We start from the raw sequence: 15,125 nt of genomic DNA, 5'->3' as shown, positions 1-15,125 counted from the left end.
GATCTGTGCCTGAATATTAATTTCCTGGAAATTCCTGAGAAACCACTTGTGAAACCTGAATACAACAGTAAGCAGTGAGAGTATGCTAATAAACCATTAATAAATAATTCCTAATTAGTACTACTTTACACCAGTACTTCAGCAAAGCCGAGCTAAGAAAGCGAAGCATTTCAAGCATTTGACTGCTCACATAAATGGTAATGAGAGGAGACACATGGGTATTTTCTAAATATTTAATTAATTGCATTATTCATCTGAGAAAACTGCAAAACAGAGAGCTCAGTTCTCTGCCATGCCTCAAGCAAAGCACTTAGACACAAAATAGGGATCAAAATCCATATGCAGCGAGGAGCTGGAAAGAACTTTGTAAAAATAAAGTGCTGCACAGCTCCTGCTGAAATATCTGGGCTTGCAGTGGCCCATAATCTCAGGAATAAAGGGCCACGTTCAGTGAGGAGCCGTGGGTTTATAAACCCATCTTTATTTCGGCTTTTATGCCCCATACACCAGATTAGAATTCATGTAGGAACCAGAAAAATCTGAAACTGTTTTAAGGAGGGATCAGACTTACGAGGCATGTAGGGGGGATTATTTAGGAGGTCATTCTTACAGCCACCCATGGCGCCATTCATAAAAGCTGCTGGTTCATTCATGTCCTTAAAAAGACAGAGGAAAACCCCTTAGTTTGCTACAGAACACCATAAATTGTGAATTGCACACGAGCAGCGTTGCAGGGTTCCTGAAGATGCAGTCTCAGTTGGACATCCCATGCTCCTTAATGGGGCTGACAAAAAGGCAGGAAAAGGATTTCCCATGGGGGCATGGAGTGACAGAAAAAGGGGGATGGCCTTGAGCTGAAGGAGGGAGAGATTAGGTGAGATTTGGGAAGGAATTGTTCCCTGTGAGGGTGGGGAGGGCTGGCACGGGGTGACCAGAGAAGCTGTGGCTGCCCCTGGAAGTTCCCAAGGTCAGGTTGGACTGGGATTGGAGAACCCTGGGATAGAGGAAGGTGTCCCTGCCCATGGCAGGGGGCAGGAAAAGAAGATTTTTAAGATCTCTTCCAACCCAGGCTATTCTGTCATTCAACCATTTTTTGTTTCAAGGGAACAACTTCTAACATCATAAATTCCAACATTTCCTTAATGGGAATTTAACACAGGATACTTCTGCCAGAGCAATGTAGATCTCAGAATTAGGAATTGGGGTCCCCTCCACCGGTGTCAGGCAGAGCAGGACAATCCAGAAATCAGATGCATTTCCACACTTACGGTCCACAGCCCATCAAACTTGAGGCTTTTTGAGGGATCAGGATTGTCGTGGACCTCCAGGATTTCCCTCTTCCACCACTCCACTGTGGAATTGCGGAAGAAGTCTGGGAAAGCACAGTGTGATACACAGCACTGTAAAAACAGAAGGAAAACGAGACAGATAAGGGGGCTGAAGGTATTCCATAGTTAAAATTCTGGAATTAAAAAAAATAAATCAATAAATGAAGACAAAAAAAATAATGGCTTGTTCACTAAATTTTTTGGCTTTTGGAAAGGCTTAGTCGCAGTTTCTGCAACTTATTCCTTCCATGAGATTTATCAATGAGTTTGCTATTTTAATTGATTAGTGTCCAGATTTGAGTCCAGAACCAAACCATGTCAGTATTTACCTCTACTAGTTCTTCATGAGTCAGTGACTCGTTGATTTGGACATTGGGAAGAAACGACCAGACCTAATAGGACAAAGAATATTTAAAATAATCAAACCACACTAAATACAAACCAAGCATCAACAACACACAGGTTTAAATACTCCTCCCTGGACAGTACCTTGGAATATAAAATTTCTTTGGTATCAGGCCATTGTATGAAGACGTTATTGGCCTCACCTCTGGAGAAGGCAGGATAATTGGTTTCATTCCCAGAAATGCCTGGATCCTGCAATTAGAAACACTCTTACCCTTGTGCCCAAAATTGATGTTGGATATATTCTCAGTTTTGTGATGCTGTATTGGGATTTAAAAGCAATATTCCAAACTGACCAGGATAATGATGAATCTCATTCCTTCTGCTTTGATTTTGTTGACCAGAGCTGGTAATCCAGCAAATTTTGAGGAAATGGTGAAGTCCAGGTTTCTTTCCATGTAGTCAATATCTGTATATTGGACATCCTGCAGTTCAAAATAAAAACCCAATTAATTTTAAAGTATTTTCTCCCCTTTTTTGCCAAATATTGAAAATCAGCCAAAATAAGTTAAATGTGGAATTTTGATGTGTAAAATTGGAAGCAGTGGTAACTTCAGGCTGAAGTTATTAAATGAACAATACACAACCTATGAGCAGGTCCCAACCAAAATAAACCTTTCACTGCTGCATTTAAACTGAGGGGAGAAATTGATAAAAATAGAGAAAAAAATTGATTTTTCTGTACATACGTACACAGAAACTGCACTTATATTTCCATAGCTATAAGGAAACAATAGAAATAGTTGTTCTCTATTGAGACATTGATATTATTACATTTAAATTATAATTATATTATATTTAGATTATAATCATATTATATTTGAAATTAAGCTACATTCAATTTATTTAATATATAATTTTGTTAGATCTAGGTGCTATTACTATTATTCCCAAAAATTTAAATTATTTAATATATAATTTATATATTTTATAGTATATATTTTTAATATATTTAATATATAATTTTGTTAGATCTATGTGCTATTCCTACTATCCTAACAATTTATTTAGCTTATTGAACATATAATATATCTATTTTATATTATATATTTTTAAAATATATTTAATATATAATTTTGTTAGATCTAGGTGTTACTCCCAACAACAACCTGTGCCAAATCACAGCAGACTTGACACAGAGCATTATGGCACTGAAATTATGCTGCTTCATTTTTTTTCCCTGTTGTTTTTTCTTAATCACTGCTCCTCCCTGTCATTCTTTGGTGCTAAAAATAAAGAAAATTAAGCAGCTTTTAATGCAGCCCAGAGTCCGTGGCACAAAACCTGCTCCTCTCTACCACACTGGGGGTTTTTTCTTGTTGGTTACTGCTTTGGTGTTTAAAAGGATTTAATCAATGCTACGAAGCCGAAAGCTCAAATGTTGTTTTCTCCCAACGTACGTAGGGAATCCGAGCCGCCTTCATTTCCTCCACGAGCTGGGCGACCTCGGCGTCGTTGGCGTATCCGTAGCGGCACAGCTGGAATCCCAAGGACCAGTAGGGTGGCATGACCGGGCGCCCGATCAGCTGGAGAGGGGAAAGGGCGCTCGTGGTGAGGAGGGGAAGAGGAAACCAAACCAACCCGCCAAAGCCCGGCCTTAGTCAGGCTCCTACCTCAGTGTACTCCTGGACCACGAGCTCGGGAGTCGGGCCCAAGACCATGTAGAAGTCGAGGATCCCTCCGATGGTGCGGTAGGTCAGGGCAGGGGTGGGCTGGAAAGTCACATCTGGAAGGGGAGGGAAGGAAGTGAGAAAAGGATGCCTGGATTTGCCAGCAGTGCAAAACACTGACTGTAAAAACAGAACACACGGAGGAGGGTGGAGAGAGCTCACAAAGCTCCCTGGGCAAGGGGGAACGGCTCCAAAATGACAGGGAGGAGGCAGAGATGGGATATTGGGAAGAAATTGTTGCCTGTGAGCGGGGTGAGGCCCTGAGGTTGCCCAGAGCAGCTGTGGCTGCCCCTGGATCCCTGCAGTGCCCAAGGCCAGGCTGGACATTGGGGTTTGGAGCAGCCTGGGGCAGGGGAAGGTGTCCCTGCAGGGAGGTGGAACAGGAGGAGCTTTAATGCCCCTTCCAACCCAGCCTATTTCATTGTTCATGGAATAAATGAAAGCTTTTCTTACCCATTGCATTGCTGTTAAGCAAGAGAACTCCGTGGGCATTGCTATCTTCTTCAAGAGCCATATAAAATGGGTGAAAACCATAGGAATTCAGCATGTACTGCAAATAAAATAAAATACATTTTACTGGGGAAACATTGCAAACATTTGCCTATTAACATTTAATGATAAAATTAATGAAAGAGGAGACAATTACCAGACATAGCAAATAAACTTTAAATTTATACACCTAAATCTTACCTAACCACAAAACAGACCTGCAGAAGGGAACTTGGAACATCACAATTTGTTGAGCTTCCTGCTCAGGCAGGAAAGAAAGCAAAGGTGTTGCTGCACTTAAATTTCACTAGAAGGTGCTTCCTCAGGACAAAACTTTCCCTTCTCCGCAAACAGAACCATGTCTACGTGCTCAGGAGGCGCTGGTGACATTACATTTAATTTTCCCAAAATGTTTTACAGCCTGAACTGGAAGTTAGAGCTATAATTAGCTGCTGCTATTTTGTTGGCCATTCCCTGATAATTGGAAATTGGCTATCTTGTAGGAAATAAGACAAATAAACAGAGATAAGATTTCTGCTTCACCCGTGTAAGTACTAAATTAATCCCCAAGCAACAGGAATTGTTCTGACTCATGTCTAATTTTCAAAACAATGAGCTGAGAAGAATAAAAAAAGGAGGAACGTGCTGCTACTCCTAAGTTATCTGTCACCTTCCCATATCTGAGGGCCTGAGTTCCTCACATTGTTCTTGTAGGTCACAAATAATGGCTTTACAAAATACCCTTGCCATGGAGACACCATCTAAACTGTGAACTGTGGTAAATACAGTCAGAGCCAATGCCCAGCTACCAGCAGACACCCACCGGATTTTAAAGTCATTGCTGAACATTTCTGCACTCATTGGTTCAAAAAAAAAAATCACATTTTCCTCTTCTTTGCCTACTCACAGTTGGAGGCTGGTCCCTGGTGAACATCCCCCAGGTGTTCCAGCTCATGTTGTGTCGGAAGGTGGGGTGCTCGGCCTCTCCGAACCCGTAGATGTACTGGGACGCCAAGCGGGTGGAAATCTGGATGAACATGTCGCTGAAGGTGAAGGTGGGCAGGCCTGAATCCCAGCTGAAGTGGGAAGAGGAGAGGGAAAGTAAGAATAAAATAAGAGTAGAGAGTCCTCAGGGCTGTGTTTCTGGGCTTTCTTTTGGGCCGCTCTTTTTCTCTGGAAATCTCGCGCTTCAGTAAAAGCGGACTACAGCTCTTGTGGTTGTCAAGGGAACTTAAAGGACGTGAAATGGGGGTGTCTAAGAATTGCTGAGGAGTTTAGGGACACAAAGTCCTCTGAGTCTCTCTGAGAGGAATCACACAGAGGCATCGCGCACTGCAAGTTCCGTCGTGTTTTAGCAATTCAGTGAGAAAATGCACTTCAGCACACTACAATCCTATTTTCCTCCCAGACTGGAGCCACATGGAATACAGTAAATAAAGTGCTTTTTACAGTTCACTGAACTTTCTCTGCAGATTACACTGAAATTGCATTCACAGGCCATATTTATTATAAATCAACATCTTTCCAATTAGAAATCAAACTGCAGCCTGGTGGGCTCTGCCAGAGAATTCCATTGTTCCAGGAGTTTCATTTGCAGGTTGAGTTATTATTCTGGTTGGCAAAAGAGAACTCAACTCGCAATTGAGTTTTGAGTACTTTAGAAAAATGAATAAAATTGGTTTTTTTTTTGAATAAAAAACAAGACACTCAACTGTTCTCTGCTTTCTAACTCTGACTTAATCAAGGAAAAATGGAGCTCCTGCCAGACTCATCTGTCACGTTATCAAAACAAAAAATTTCATGTTAGTTGGGACACTACTTCTATATTTTTCCCCAAAACTGACCCAAATGGTCAATCCTTAATAAGCAGTGCTGTGGTCCCCTAAGGAGTATTTTAGGAACTGTATAAAATCATTTTGCCTCCCAGAAACTTGGGAAGCGCAGAAGGAGTTTGAGAGCTGCCAGCGCTCTTCACTCCCAACACAAAGAATATTTAAAATAATCCCACAGAGAGACTGTGCTTATTCAAAACAAGCACAGAGAGAAAAAAGCTGGCAGAAAGGTGTGAAATGAAAGAGCAGGAAGGGGCAGTGGCTCACATGACTGTGCCCGTGCTCTTGCGGCGGATTTGGATCCCAAAGGGTTTGATCTGGACCAAGACGTCGTAGAGCCGGTCCTGGCTGGAGCTCGTGGGGGAGCTGGGCAGGTTCAGGGGCACTGGGACCTCGTATCGAGGGCTTTGAGGATCGTAGATCTGTCAAGCAGAAATCAGTTGATTTAAACAAGGCAGTTGTTCTGAAAGCTGGGTCTGATACAAATTGTAAAACGCTTGCTGTGGTATTTTCTTTCAAATGAGTATTCTTGAACCGGTTCTTTCACAAGATTTTGTTGGGGGGTGAAGAATCCCAACCAATGAACCTTAAAGATTTATTGTGGGTCAGGAATGGCTCATCTAATTAACTACATGAATTTGAAGTATATACTTATATTTAAAATGTAGGCGTATATACTTTGCAAGTGTGATAATTAATTTTCTAGTTCATCTTTTACTCAGCTTTTAGGGTTCTTTTTCAGGTTTTCTGTGTTTTGAAAGTGGATAGAAGTTATTTTTTGATGTCTGACCACTTAGCTCAAAACTGAATTATTTATATTATATATCTATATATATAATTATCATATTATTAAAAACATGGCAATAAATTACAGTTAAACAACAGTGCTTGTAAAATTTTGGAATAGAACTGCAATGCTGGATGTAAAAATAAACTGTAGTCATGAGAGACTTGCAGACAAATTTACCTGTAGATGAACAAAATACTTCAAGTTTCAAAGTTCCTGTCTGACATTACACACACACACTGACATTATACCTTTGATTCATGTAATTTTTTTGTAAATTTGAGTGCTAGGATTCTAGGATGAAAAAAAGGTGCAGGCTAAGAGCAATAATAATTGGTTAGAAGGAGAAACATATTCACACAAGGCTGCTTCTGTCCGTGAAATATAAATTTGGCCCTTTGAATTCCCATAAATAAAACATTTGAGGAATTCTGGGGTGGCATTACCTTAAACTGCAGCATGTGGTTGTGGTGATATTTCACCTCCAGGCCCAGGTTGTTGATTGGGGCAGTGAAATCCTCGTTGGCTCTGATCTTGTCGTCTATGGTGAGGGTGGCTTTGATTCCAGTGGAGGAATAGTTGAGGCTGGATACGTAGTAAGGGTTTTTGGAGCTGTAATAGCAGGAAGGAACACCTGGTTTTCCTGTCACCTGGTGCAAACAAAAAGGAGTTTCAGTTCAGAGAGTCAGCTGGATCTTTTTTATTAGGTATTAGCATGGAATCCTTTTTTTTTTAACAGATCCGTGGCAAATGTAGAATATTTTTTTGGGAAATTAATGGAATCCTGAATAAAGAAATATTACAGAATAATCTCTGCACTGGCTCAGGTGTAATAAAACCATCCAGTGAAGGCTGTACAAATAGTTCAGTCAGGAAAGGGAATCCTCGTGCAATGAAGATGGATTTAATTTCCCCATCTCTGTGATCTTCAGATCAATCCCTCAATGTGGTTTAATCTTGGCTTGTGGAAATTCCTAAAGCTTCGTCCCTTTTAATCCCATTGCTCTCTGGCTGCCTTCAAGGAGATGTGCCCAAAACCCATTTCATACCCAGGCAACATCAGAGCAGATCTTCCCACTGCCTTTATTCACACAAATTAGCCTTAATACATCCAGTGAAAATTACATCCTACTCATCTGAGATCTCCTGACATTTCCAAATGTCCCAAATTACAAAAAATTCTTTTAGTACTGCAACAAAACCAGAGCAGTTCTGCTTCAGCAGGCGCTGGTGCAGGAGCAGCCAGCACAGAATTTTGGATTTCATTCCCATAGGAAAGGCCCAAAAATGGGCATTTTAGATTTAGAAGAACAGGGAATAATTGAGTTGGAAGCACCCTCTGAAGTTCAACCCTGCCAGGCCATTTTGCTCCCACATCTTTATTAATAATTAATTAATAAATATTTGCATTTATAAATTAATACAATAAACAATAAAATAATTTATAATATTAATCCATGAAACCATGTGTCAGTGAGCTTCATGTCAGAGATAAAGGTTTGGAAATAGCTCCTTGATGTAAATATAAACAAGTTCACAAATGAATCAAGTTTTTTTTGTGGAATTCAAGGATTTCCTCTCAAACTGAGATCCAGAGGAGTTAATTTGACTTAAAATGTCCCTGAGTGACCTTGAAGGTGACACAGGGGGCTGAGCCCTGCAGGCCACGGTGCCACTGAGGCAGAAGGGTCAGCTGAAGGTGTTCTTCCACTTTTTCATAACTCTAATATTATTTCTGCTCATCTTTCAAAAAATACCTCATTTTCCCCCAACTCCTGATATAATCTGGTACAATTTAAATGGTTGTCAGCTACTGAGGTAAATAAAATCCATCAGTACCATTTTATTTAAACCTGACACTGATCTCCCAGACCACTTTTATTCTGTAACAACCACAAAGGAAAACCTTTTATTCTGGATTTTTTTTTTTTTTTTTTTTTTTGCCTAATTAGTTTAGAGAAATAACGACTTACTTCCCAGGAGCAGCCACGTTGTTCACATTTTTCTTTTGTTGGGTCAGGGCTGGGATAACAATCAAATCTTTCATTGAGAGCCACGTTTAGAGCCCATTTGATTGTGTAAGATTTTCCCAGTTCAAGCTGAAGTCCGCTTATAACAGCAACCTTATAAATATGAAACAATAAACAGTTATTAAATGTCACATCCCATCCAGCTTTCCTTCAGTCAGAAGAGGTGCTGGTCCTTAAGAATAATACACTTAAAAACTGAAAATTTACAAAATCCCATCTGGTAAGTTTTGATACAGTTTCACTTTTACAACTGATATTTTTACAGATAAAATCTGAAGAATTAAGAGTCTAAAAATATGGAGTTAATCCCACAGCTTCCTTGGAAGCCAGCAGGAATAAATACATGAAATAAGCTGTCTGCTGCACCACGAGCATAACTTAGATGCACTTACATGCAGCAGAGTTGAGTGTAATTGTACTTTTATTCTATAATAAAATTCACATTGTATTTCATTGAAACAACATTGGCATTGGGTACTGTCCTTTGCAACACATAAAATAAAGCTGATGCAATTTTAAATATGTTTACTTTCCATTTTCTTGTTATTGCTTTACCTTTCTGGCAGAATCATAGGTGGTATTAATGGGATAATTTTGTACAACATTGTTCTGAGTCACAGAAACTGTTCCTATTTCCTGGGGCAATCCCAATATCTTGATTTCCTCGAATTTCAGGTTGTTTGGATCACTATAATTGCTGTGTGTCGCAGTCATTTGTAGTACATTCTGGAAAATAATATAGTGGTCACATTCTTATTTTAAAAATCTGCCAAAAATCCTCCTGATTTACCGATTTTTTTTCTATGAAGATTTTCACCTTGTAGCCTAAATAAACCAATATCTTTTCCCACACAAATTAATTATTGCTCTGCTTGGTGTTACCACAATAAAGTTTTTCTACCACGTAAAAAATAATTTTCAGAGTCATATTTCAGCTTTTTTTTTGCCTTGCTTGAGAAATAAAGAAAAGCTGGGGTGGGTCTGTGACAGGGCAGATAAACTCCACCTGTCTGGGTTCCAGCAACCAAAGGTTCTGACTTCTCTTGGTATAAAAATATCACTTCCTATTCCATGCCATGAATCATTTTTAGATGAGGAGTCCAAGCAGAGGAATTGCGCCGTGTCTCACGTGTGTGCAGGATTTCCCTCCTGCCCTCCACGGGAACACTGAGGTTAATTGTTAATTCAAATGTCATCACAGTCGTGATTTCACTGCTGGGGTTTCAAACTCCAACAGCAAAAATATCTACAAATGTTTATCTGATTAATTATGGTTTAAATGATTACTGATTCATGCACTTCACTCGTGTTCCTCTGCCTTCTCTCACTTGGTTTATGCTCCTTCGTCATGGGAAAGGAATGAACACCTTTACCCAATATTAATATTATTATTATCATTGTTGTACAAATAATGTGCTGTCATGCCATTTGCAACCCCTGTTTATGTGATAGTTACTGCCAATATCAGATAGAAACACTATCACAGCTCCACCCTGATGTCAATTAACCCTGCAAAGGCACTTCCACCTAAAAAAAAAACCACAATAAAACTTAACCCTGATGTAGTTTCTGAGGGCTCAGGCAAGGTGTGGGTCTCCCTCACTCTTTGGAGCCATTCAGCTGTATTTTCACTGCATAAAAATATACAATTTTTACAGTGACTCTGTTTTAAGAATCACAAGCACTCCATGTTTCTCTTTTTTCACTCTGTTTAAAGTGCCTCTTAGGCTTTAGAGTTTTCTTGTTCAGTAAATATTGCTGCTGAGTTTATTATGTGGAAGGAAAAAGGAGTTATTTAGATATTTGTATTAACTAGGAGGAAAAAAACCCAACAGATTTCATCCCAGTTAAATGAGATTATTTTGAACATGATTCCTCTTGGTTTTGGCAAATGATTTGTTTTCCAGCAAATCTTACAGGAGAATAAAGAGAGAAAATAACACTCTTGAAAGATACCGGATAAAAATCAGGAAAATAAGATTATTTAAAATCAAATACTTACGTTGGAAACTTTAAATTCATAGTAAATGTAGGCTTTATTCTGAATTGTACCTAAAAGGTAAAGAAACAAGTTACACTTGGAGTGCAGAAAAGAATAAAATTAAAGTAGAGACCATTAAACTGTTAATTATCAGGATTGCAGTCAAAGCTGCACTAAGCAACTCAAATATTTATTAATGTTTCTTTGAGGAATTGAAATGTCCCTTTTTCCTTTGGCCAGTCTCCCAGGAGATATAATTTTTTTTTCACAAAAATTCACTGAAATCAGCTCTTCTAAAATGTAGTGATTTTTAATTCTACTGCTATTTCTTCTTAGTTTGTCTTAAATAAAAGTTCTGATCAAAGCTAATCCTTTAACATAACCTAAATAAGGATTCTTCATGCAAAAATAATGGTGGTGATGACAATAAAAATGATAAATGCCATGGAACCATAAGAGAGGAAATAACACATGACCAGGAAAAATAAATAGAAAGTGTGGTCAATTTGGCTTTTTTGTTTTGTTTTTTTTTCCCACATACAAAAAGACAAATCCTGACAATGGTTCCCCTATAAAACTGCAACCTGTATGTTTTGGGCAGGCCATAAAACGATGCAATGTTTTATTGCTCTGTTTGGCAGCAGCAGTGAGGGCTGTAATGGCTTTGTTATTTTAGGCCAGGGGAGCACTGGAGCTGCCACCCCCATGCACAGCAGCCACCCAAGGCCTGCCGGATTTATGGCAGCAATAATCAGCTGAATCACTGCTCTATTTCTTAAAAGCAGCCCAAACTTTCACTAAATTCCAGAAAGCAGAGGCTTGGGAGGTTTCCTGGGAGATGTGACTGGTATGGCCCACAAGAAAAAGCTGTTGGACAAGCGGAGTGCATAAAGTTTTCCAATACTGATGCTCAGATACCTCCCTGGATGGGCAGTGGTTTGCCTAAATCCCATGGGAAAACCCTGTCACCTCATGACAATCTAAAGATTTCTCCTGAAAAACAGAGGTTTGACCTTAAAGTAGAGCCTTGTGTCTTTTTCCTTTGCTTGTGTCAAATTAAGTTGCGACTTCAATCTTACATTAAATAATAGCCACAGTTTTCTACTTAAAAGTGATGAAAACCATTTGATTTACGAGCAACTAGCAGGAGTGCGTTGCAATGTCTTCTTTTCAGCAGGAACTTTTAAAATCTGAGTCTGTCAAATCTTTGTTAACCATATTTATTTCACTCCTGATGACTGCTCACCTGTAGATTCTCCATCATCCCAGAACAAATCCCCGGAAGCTTCACTGTTGGCATCCAGGGCAATTATGAGTCCCATTGGATTCCTGCGGCTGTGGAAGGAGATTTATCTGCATAACAAACATCTAAACATTCTTGATGGGTCCTCCATGTTCACATAAGAGTGAAACACCCAACAGGGTCACAATTCTTGGAGAATTGCCTTAATTAAGTTTAATCCTTGGTTTCCTTTCATTTTCATGCAAATGGATTAAAATACCCCGCGAGTTTAGAGATTTCTATGCAAAGAATTCATCACTAAAGGAGTTGAAGTGAGGTTTGGCTCACAGCTATTCCCACATTTCAAGGTGAAAATCATAAATACAATGGGCTGCTATTATTTGTAACCTAGAAGCTCTCAGCCCCGTTATGGGGAAAAAAAAAAAGTTAAAATTGTTCCATTTGGGATCCTACCTTGCCACTGTGGTGGTGGCTGGTTTCTGAGTAGGGAAAATGTATCCTCCTCTCAGGTGCAGCCCCATTTTATCTGCTGGGGTTTGTATCTCATGCCACACTTTCCTTAAAAGGACTGGTTCACCCTTATGGACAGAGAGTGAAAAGAGAAAAGGAATTTTGTATTACCCACTGCTGGGTGTTTTCTTAAGTCCTGAGTTTCATCAAATTGTTCCTTAGATAAAAAGCTTAAGTTATGTAAATATCTATGGGTTGATGGGCACATAAAATAAAATAATTGCATATCATTATGATTTAATGTCGATCTGAGCCCTTTCTTGAGGCACCAGGTCTTGTGCTCATCCAACCACCCTCCATCCCTTGCCTCCCAAATAGCCCCAAAGTCTTTCCTTGCATCTCTGTCCCCAAAACAGGGCTGACAATCCTATTTCATCACAATCCCATTTAGAAAATGGTGTAAAATCCCATAATATCCCCTGCATTTCCTTACCGTGTCATACTCGTACCACTCTCCCTCAGGAAAGAACACACGAGTGGACTCCACACCCTAAACGGGGACAAAGAAACAGCTCTCATATTTCACCTTAACCAGATAAACTCAATTTTCCAATAAAGCTGAAGTTCACAGTGAGGAAATCATTGATATTTCTACGCTTGGCTGTTTCCTGGTGTTTAGGATGGTGCCCAGGCAGGGGGAAAAGGGCAATCCAAGCAGGATTTCTGCAAAGCTGCTGGGGTGTAACTCAATTGCTGCTCTGCAAAGTGGCAGCTCGTTGAAAGCCACCCAAAGCCACAATGCTTCAAACCCAGTGAACCTGATCCTATCCACGAGTACCTCTCCATCTTCTTTATTCCCATGTATTTTGGGGCCGGCACTTTTCAGATTCTCACTTTTTTTCTGTATTTAAGAAATGTTTTATGTTTCTCCATGGCAAATGCGTTGCTGGCAGGAGAAATCATTATTTACAAGATTCTGCCACAGAATAAGGCACAAGCTTTTTGTTTTCTTGCTGTACCACAGAGCAGCTGAAATGCAGCAAGAGAAGCTGACTGCAAAGGAAATTCAGGAAATGATGTGAAGATGAGGTAAAGCAGAATATCAGACCAGATATCCTTGGCTCCATAGAAGACTGGAAAACAGGAGTAGGATTCAACTGCAAGATTTTCTGTCTCAGCAGGGGTAAAAATATGTGAGAGAGCAGTGGGCTCTGTCACTGGCAGCAATAAATGAAGGAGCAGGAATGGGTGACTCAGCATGGCCCAAGGTTACTGGAGAGATCCCAAAGCAGCCAAACCCACCGGCTCAAGAACAGGGGAAATCATCAGCCCAGGGCCCCACAGGAACTGCCTGTCGATGTCCCAGGTTGTTTCATCAGAGTAGAACCTGAATAAATATGAAACATAGAGAAGAAATTGGTTTTTTTTGTGATTTATATCAGCAGCAACCCCAAGATTTCAGTGTACTGATTGTCCACAGTCATGACTAAAGGATGCCATATAAAAATCCCCTCTTGATTACCCCAAAATGTGGTTTCACAGATTGGCAAGTCGCCTACAGACATCCCAACGTGCATTTTCTTCACAGGGCAGAGGTTCAGGAAGTCCCCCAGCCCCATGAAATGTGTCAGATTTTCTAGGTGCTTGTGAAACTCCCCAACTCACTCGTGCAGCAGTGGCCTCACGACGGTGTGTCCTTGGGTGTGAGCTTTGTAGAGCAGCGTGTACAGGTAGGGCAGCAGCGTGTAGCGAATGTTCAGGTAATGCTTGGAGCTGTTCACCAGCAAGGAGTTGGGTCCAAACACAGCTGGGTCTTGATGCTGGAAGCAAACACCCACTGTTATTATTTCCAGGTTCTCAAAAACACTTTGCAAATGTGAGGAAAGCTGTTTGAGAGGGGCTGGGGTTGCGTGGGGCAGCTCTGCACTGGGTTCTCTGTCCTGGTGCTGTGACCTGGTGTCCTGTCCCTCTGGGCTGTTTGCACTGCCCATCCCTCCTTGTCCATCAGGGTTATTCCAGGATTCATCCTGGCATTCAGGTTCATGCCAAGGGGCTTGGCCTGGTGGATCACACAGACCCCGGTGTTCTTGGTGGTAGGAGCAAAAAAATTCATAAAACTGTTGCCAGATAATTGTATTCTCAATTAACCCTTATGAAACCCAGCCTCTCCCATCCATAGTTTCATAAAGCTTAGGGTTGTGTTTTCAAGCTGGTCAGTGACAGTGAGGATTAGAAGTGATATTAGAGGAAATGTGGTTGTGTAACTCAAAGCAGCTTTGAACAGAAAGCACAACTTACCATGAAACCTTCACAGTTGTGGTTCCTGGAAAATGGGTAAAATGCTCCCACCTGCATCCATCGTCTGCAAAGTTCCTCTGTGGTGTTTTCACTGAAACCACAAATATCTGCTCCAATCTTTAAAAAATAAAAATTTAGAATATCAGAATGTGTTGGATGTTCAGTGTTCTGCACCTTGAAAGGCACAACACGTTTGTAACTTCCCTCTCCCAAATCCAGCTATGCTGCCCAAAAAATTAAACTGACCCCTCACTAACACTGCTCATGATTCTGCTTCCTCCAAATTTTACCTTCCTGTTTGGTGATCATATGCACAGAATGGGAAAACAGCTTCAAAGCCATTCAAATTTAAGTCATAAAAAGGATTCTGGATATTTCCCTTCTAAGTGGATGTCTCTAATTTGAAATTATAAGAAGACCAGGAATTGTTTCACATCCCTCAGTAGTGTTTAAAAATTTCTATACTGAGAGATAGATTGGGATAAGATAATAAGTTTGTTACCCACTTTTATGCTGCCACAACCACCAAAATCAAAATAAATGGCCTAAATAAAAACCTGATAATTGAAATGTTCAAAGGAGATTCCTAAGAAGGGTTAATTTTGAGGTGCC

At 40.2% G+C, this 15,125-nt stretch overlaps 1 protein-coding gene across 1 annotated transcript in view; it reads right to left on the bottom strand.

Annotated features, from left to right (window-relative positions):
• Positions 1–15,125, bottom strand: part of SI (sucrase-isomaltase) — a 42,108-nt gene that overhangs the window by 12,683 nt on the left and 14,300 nt on the right. Inside the window, exons 16-36 of the mRNA XM_058843907.1 lie at positions 14,514–14,630; positions 13,881–14,035; positions 13,518–13,602; positions 12,709–12,765; positions 12,219–12,343; positions 11,769–11,857; positions 10,544–10,593; positions 9,097–9,267; positions 8,478–8,634; positions 7,331–7,333; positions 6,958–7,154; positions 5,992–6,146; positions 4,800–4,968; positions 3,857–3,953; positions 3,347–3,459; positions 3,134–3,259; positions 2,030–2,158; positions 1,818–1,925; positions 1,658–1,720; positions 1,269–1,400; positions 572–656 (exon numbers count right to left, since the gene is read on the bottom strand). Of these exons, the coding sequence (XP_058699890.1) occupies positions 572–656; positions 1,269–1,400; positions 1,658–1,720; positions 1,818–1,925; positions 2,030–2,158; positions 3,134–3,259; positions 3,347–3,459; positions 3,857–3,953; positions 4,800–4,968; positions 5,992–6,146; positions 6,958–7,154; positions 7,331–7,333; positions 8,478–8,634; positions 9,097–9,267; positions 10,544–10,593; positions 11,769–11,857; positions 12,219–12,343; positions 12,709–12,765; positions 13,518–13,602; positions 13,881–14,035; positions 14,514–14,630 (2,383 nt within the window). The remainder of the gene's footprint in view (positions 1–571; positions 657–1,268; positions 1,401–1,657; positions 1,721–1,817; positions 1,926–2,029; positions 2,159–3,133; positions 3,260–3,346; positions 3,460–3,856; positions 3,954–4,799; positions 4,969–5,991; positions 6,147–6,957; positions 7,155–7,330; positions 7,334–8,477; positions 8,635–9,096; positions 9,268–10,543; positions 10,594–11,768; positions 11,858–12,218; positions 12,344–12,708; positions 12,766–13,517; positions 13,603–13,880; positions 14,036–14,513; positions 14,631–15,125) is intronic.

This window comes from Poecile atricapillus, chromosome 8 (genome assembly GCF_030490865.1).
Source record: "Poecile atricapillus isolate bPoeAtr1 chromosome 8, bPoeAtr1.hap1, whole genome shotgun sequence".
Lineage (NCBI taxonomy): Eukaryota > Metazoa > Chordata > Aves > Passeriformes > Paridae > Poecile > Poecile atricapillus.
This window is presented reverse-complemented; position numbering and strand designations above follow the sequence as displayed.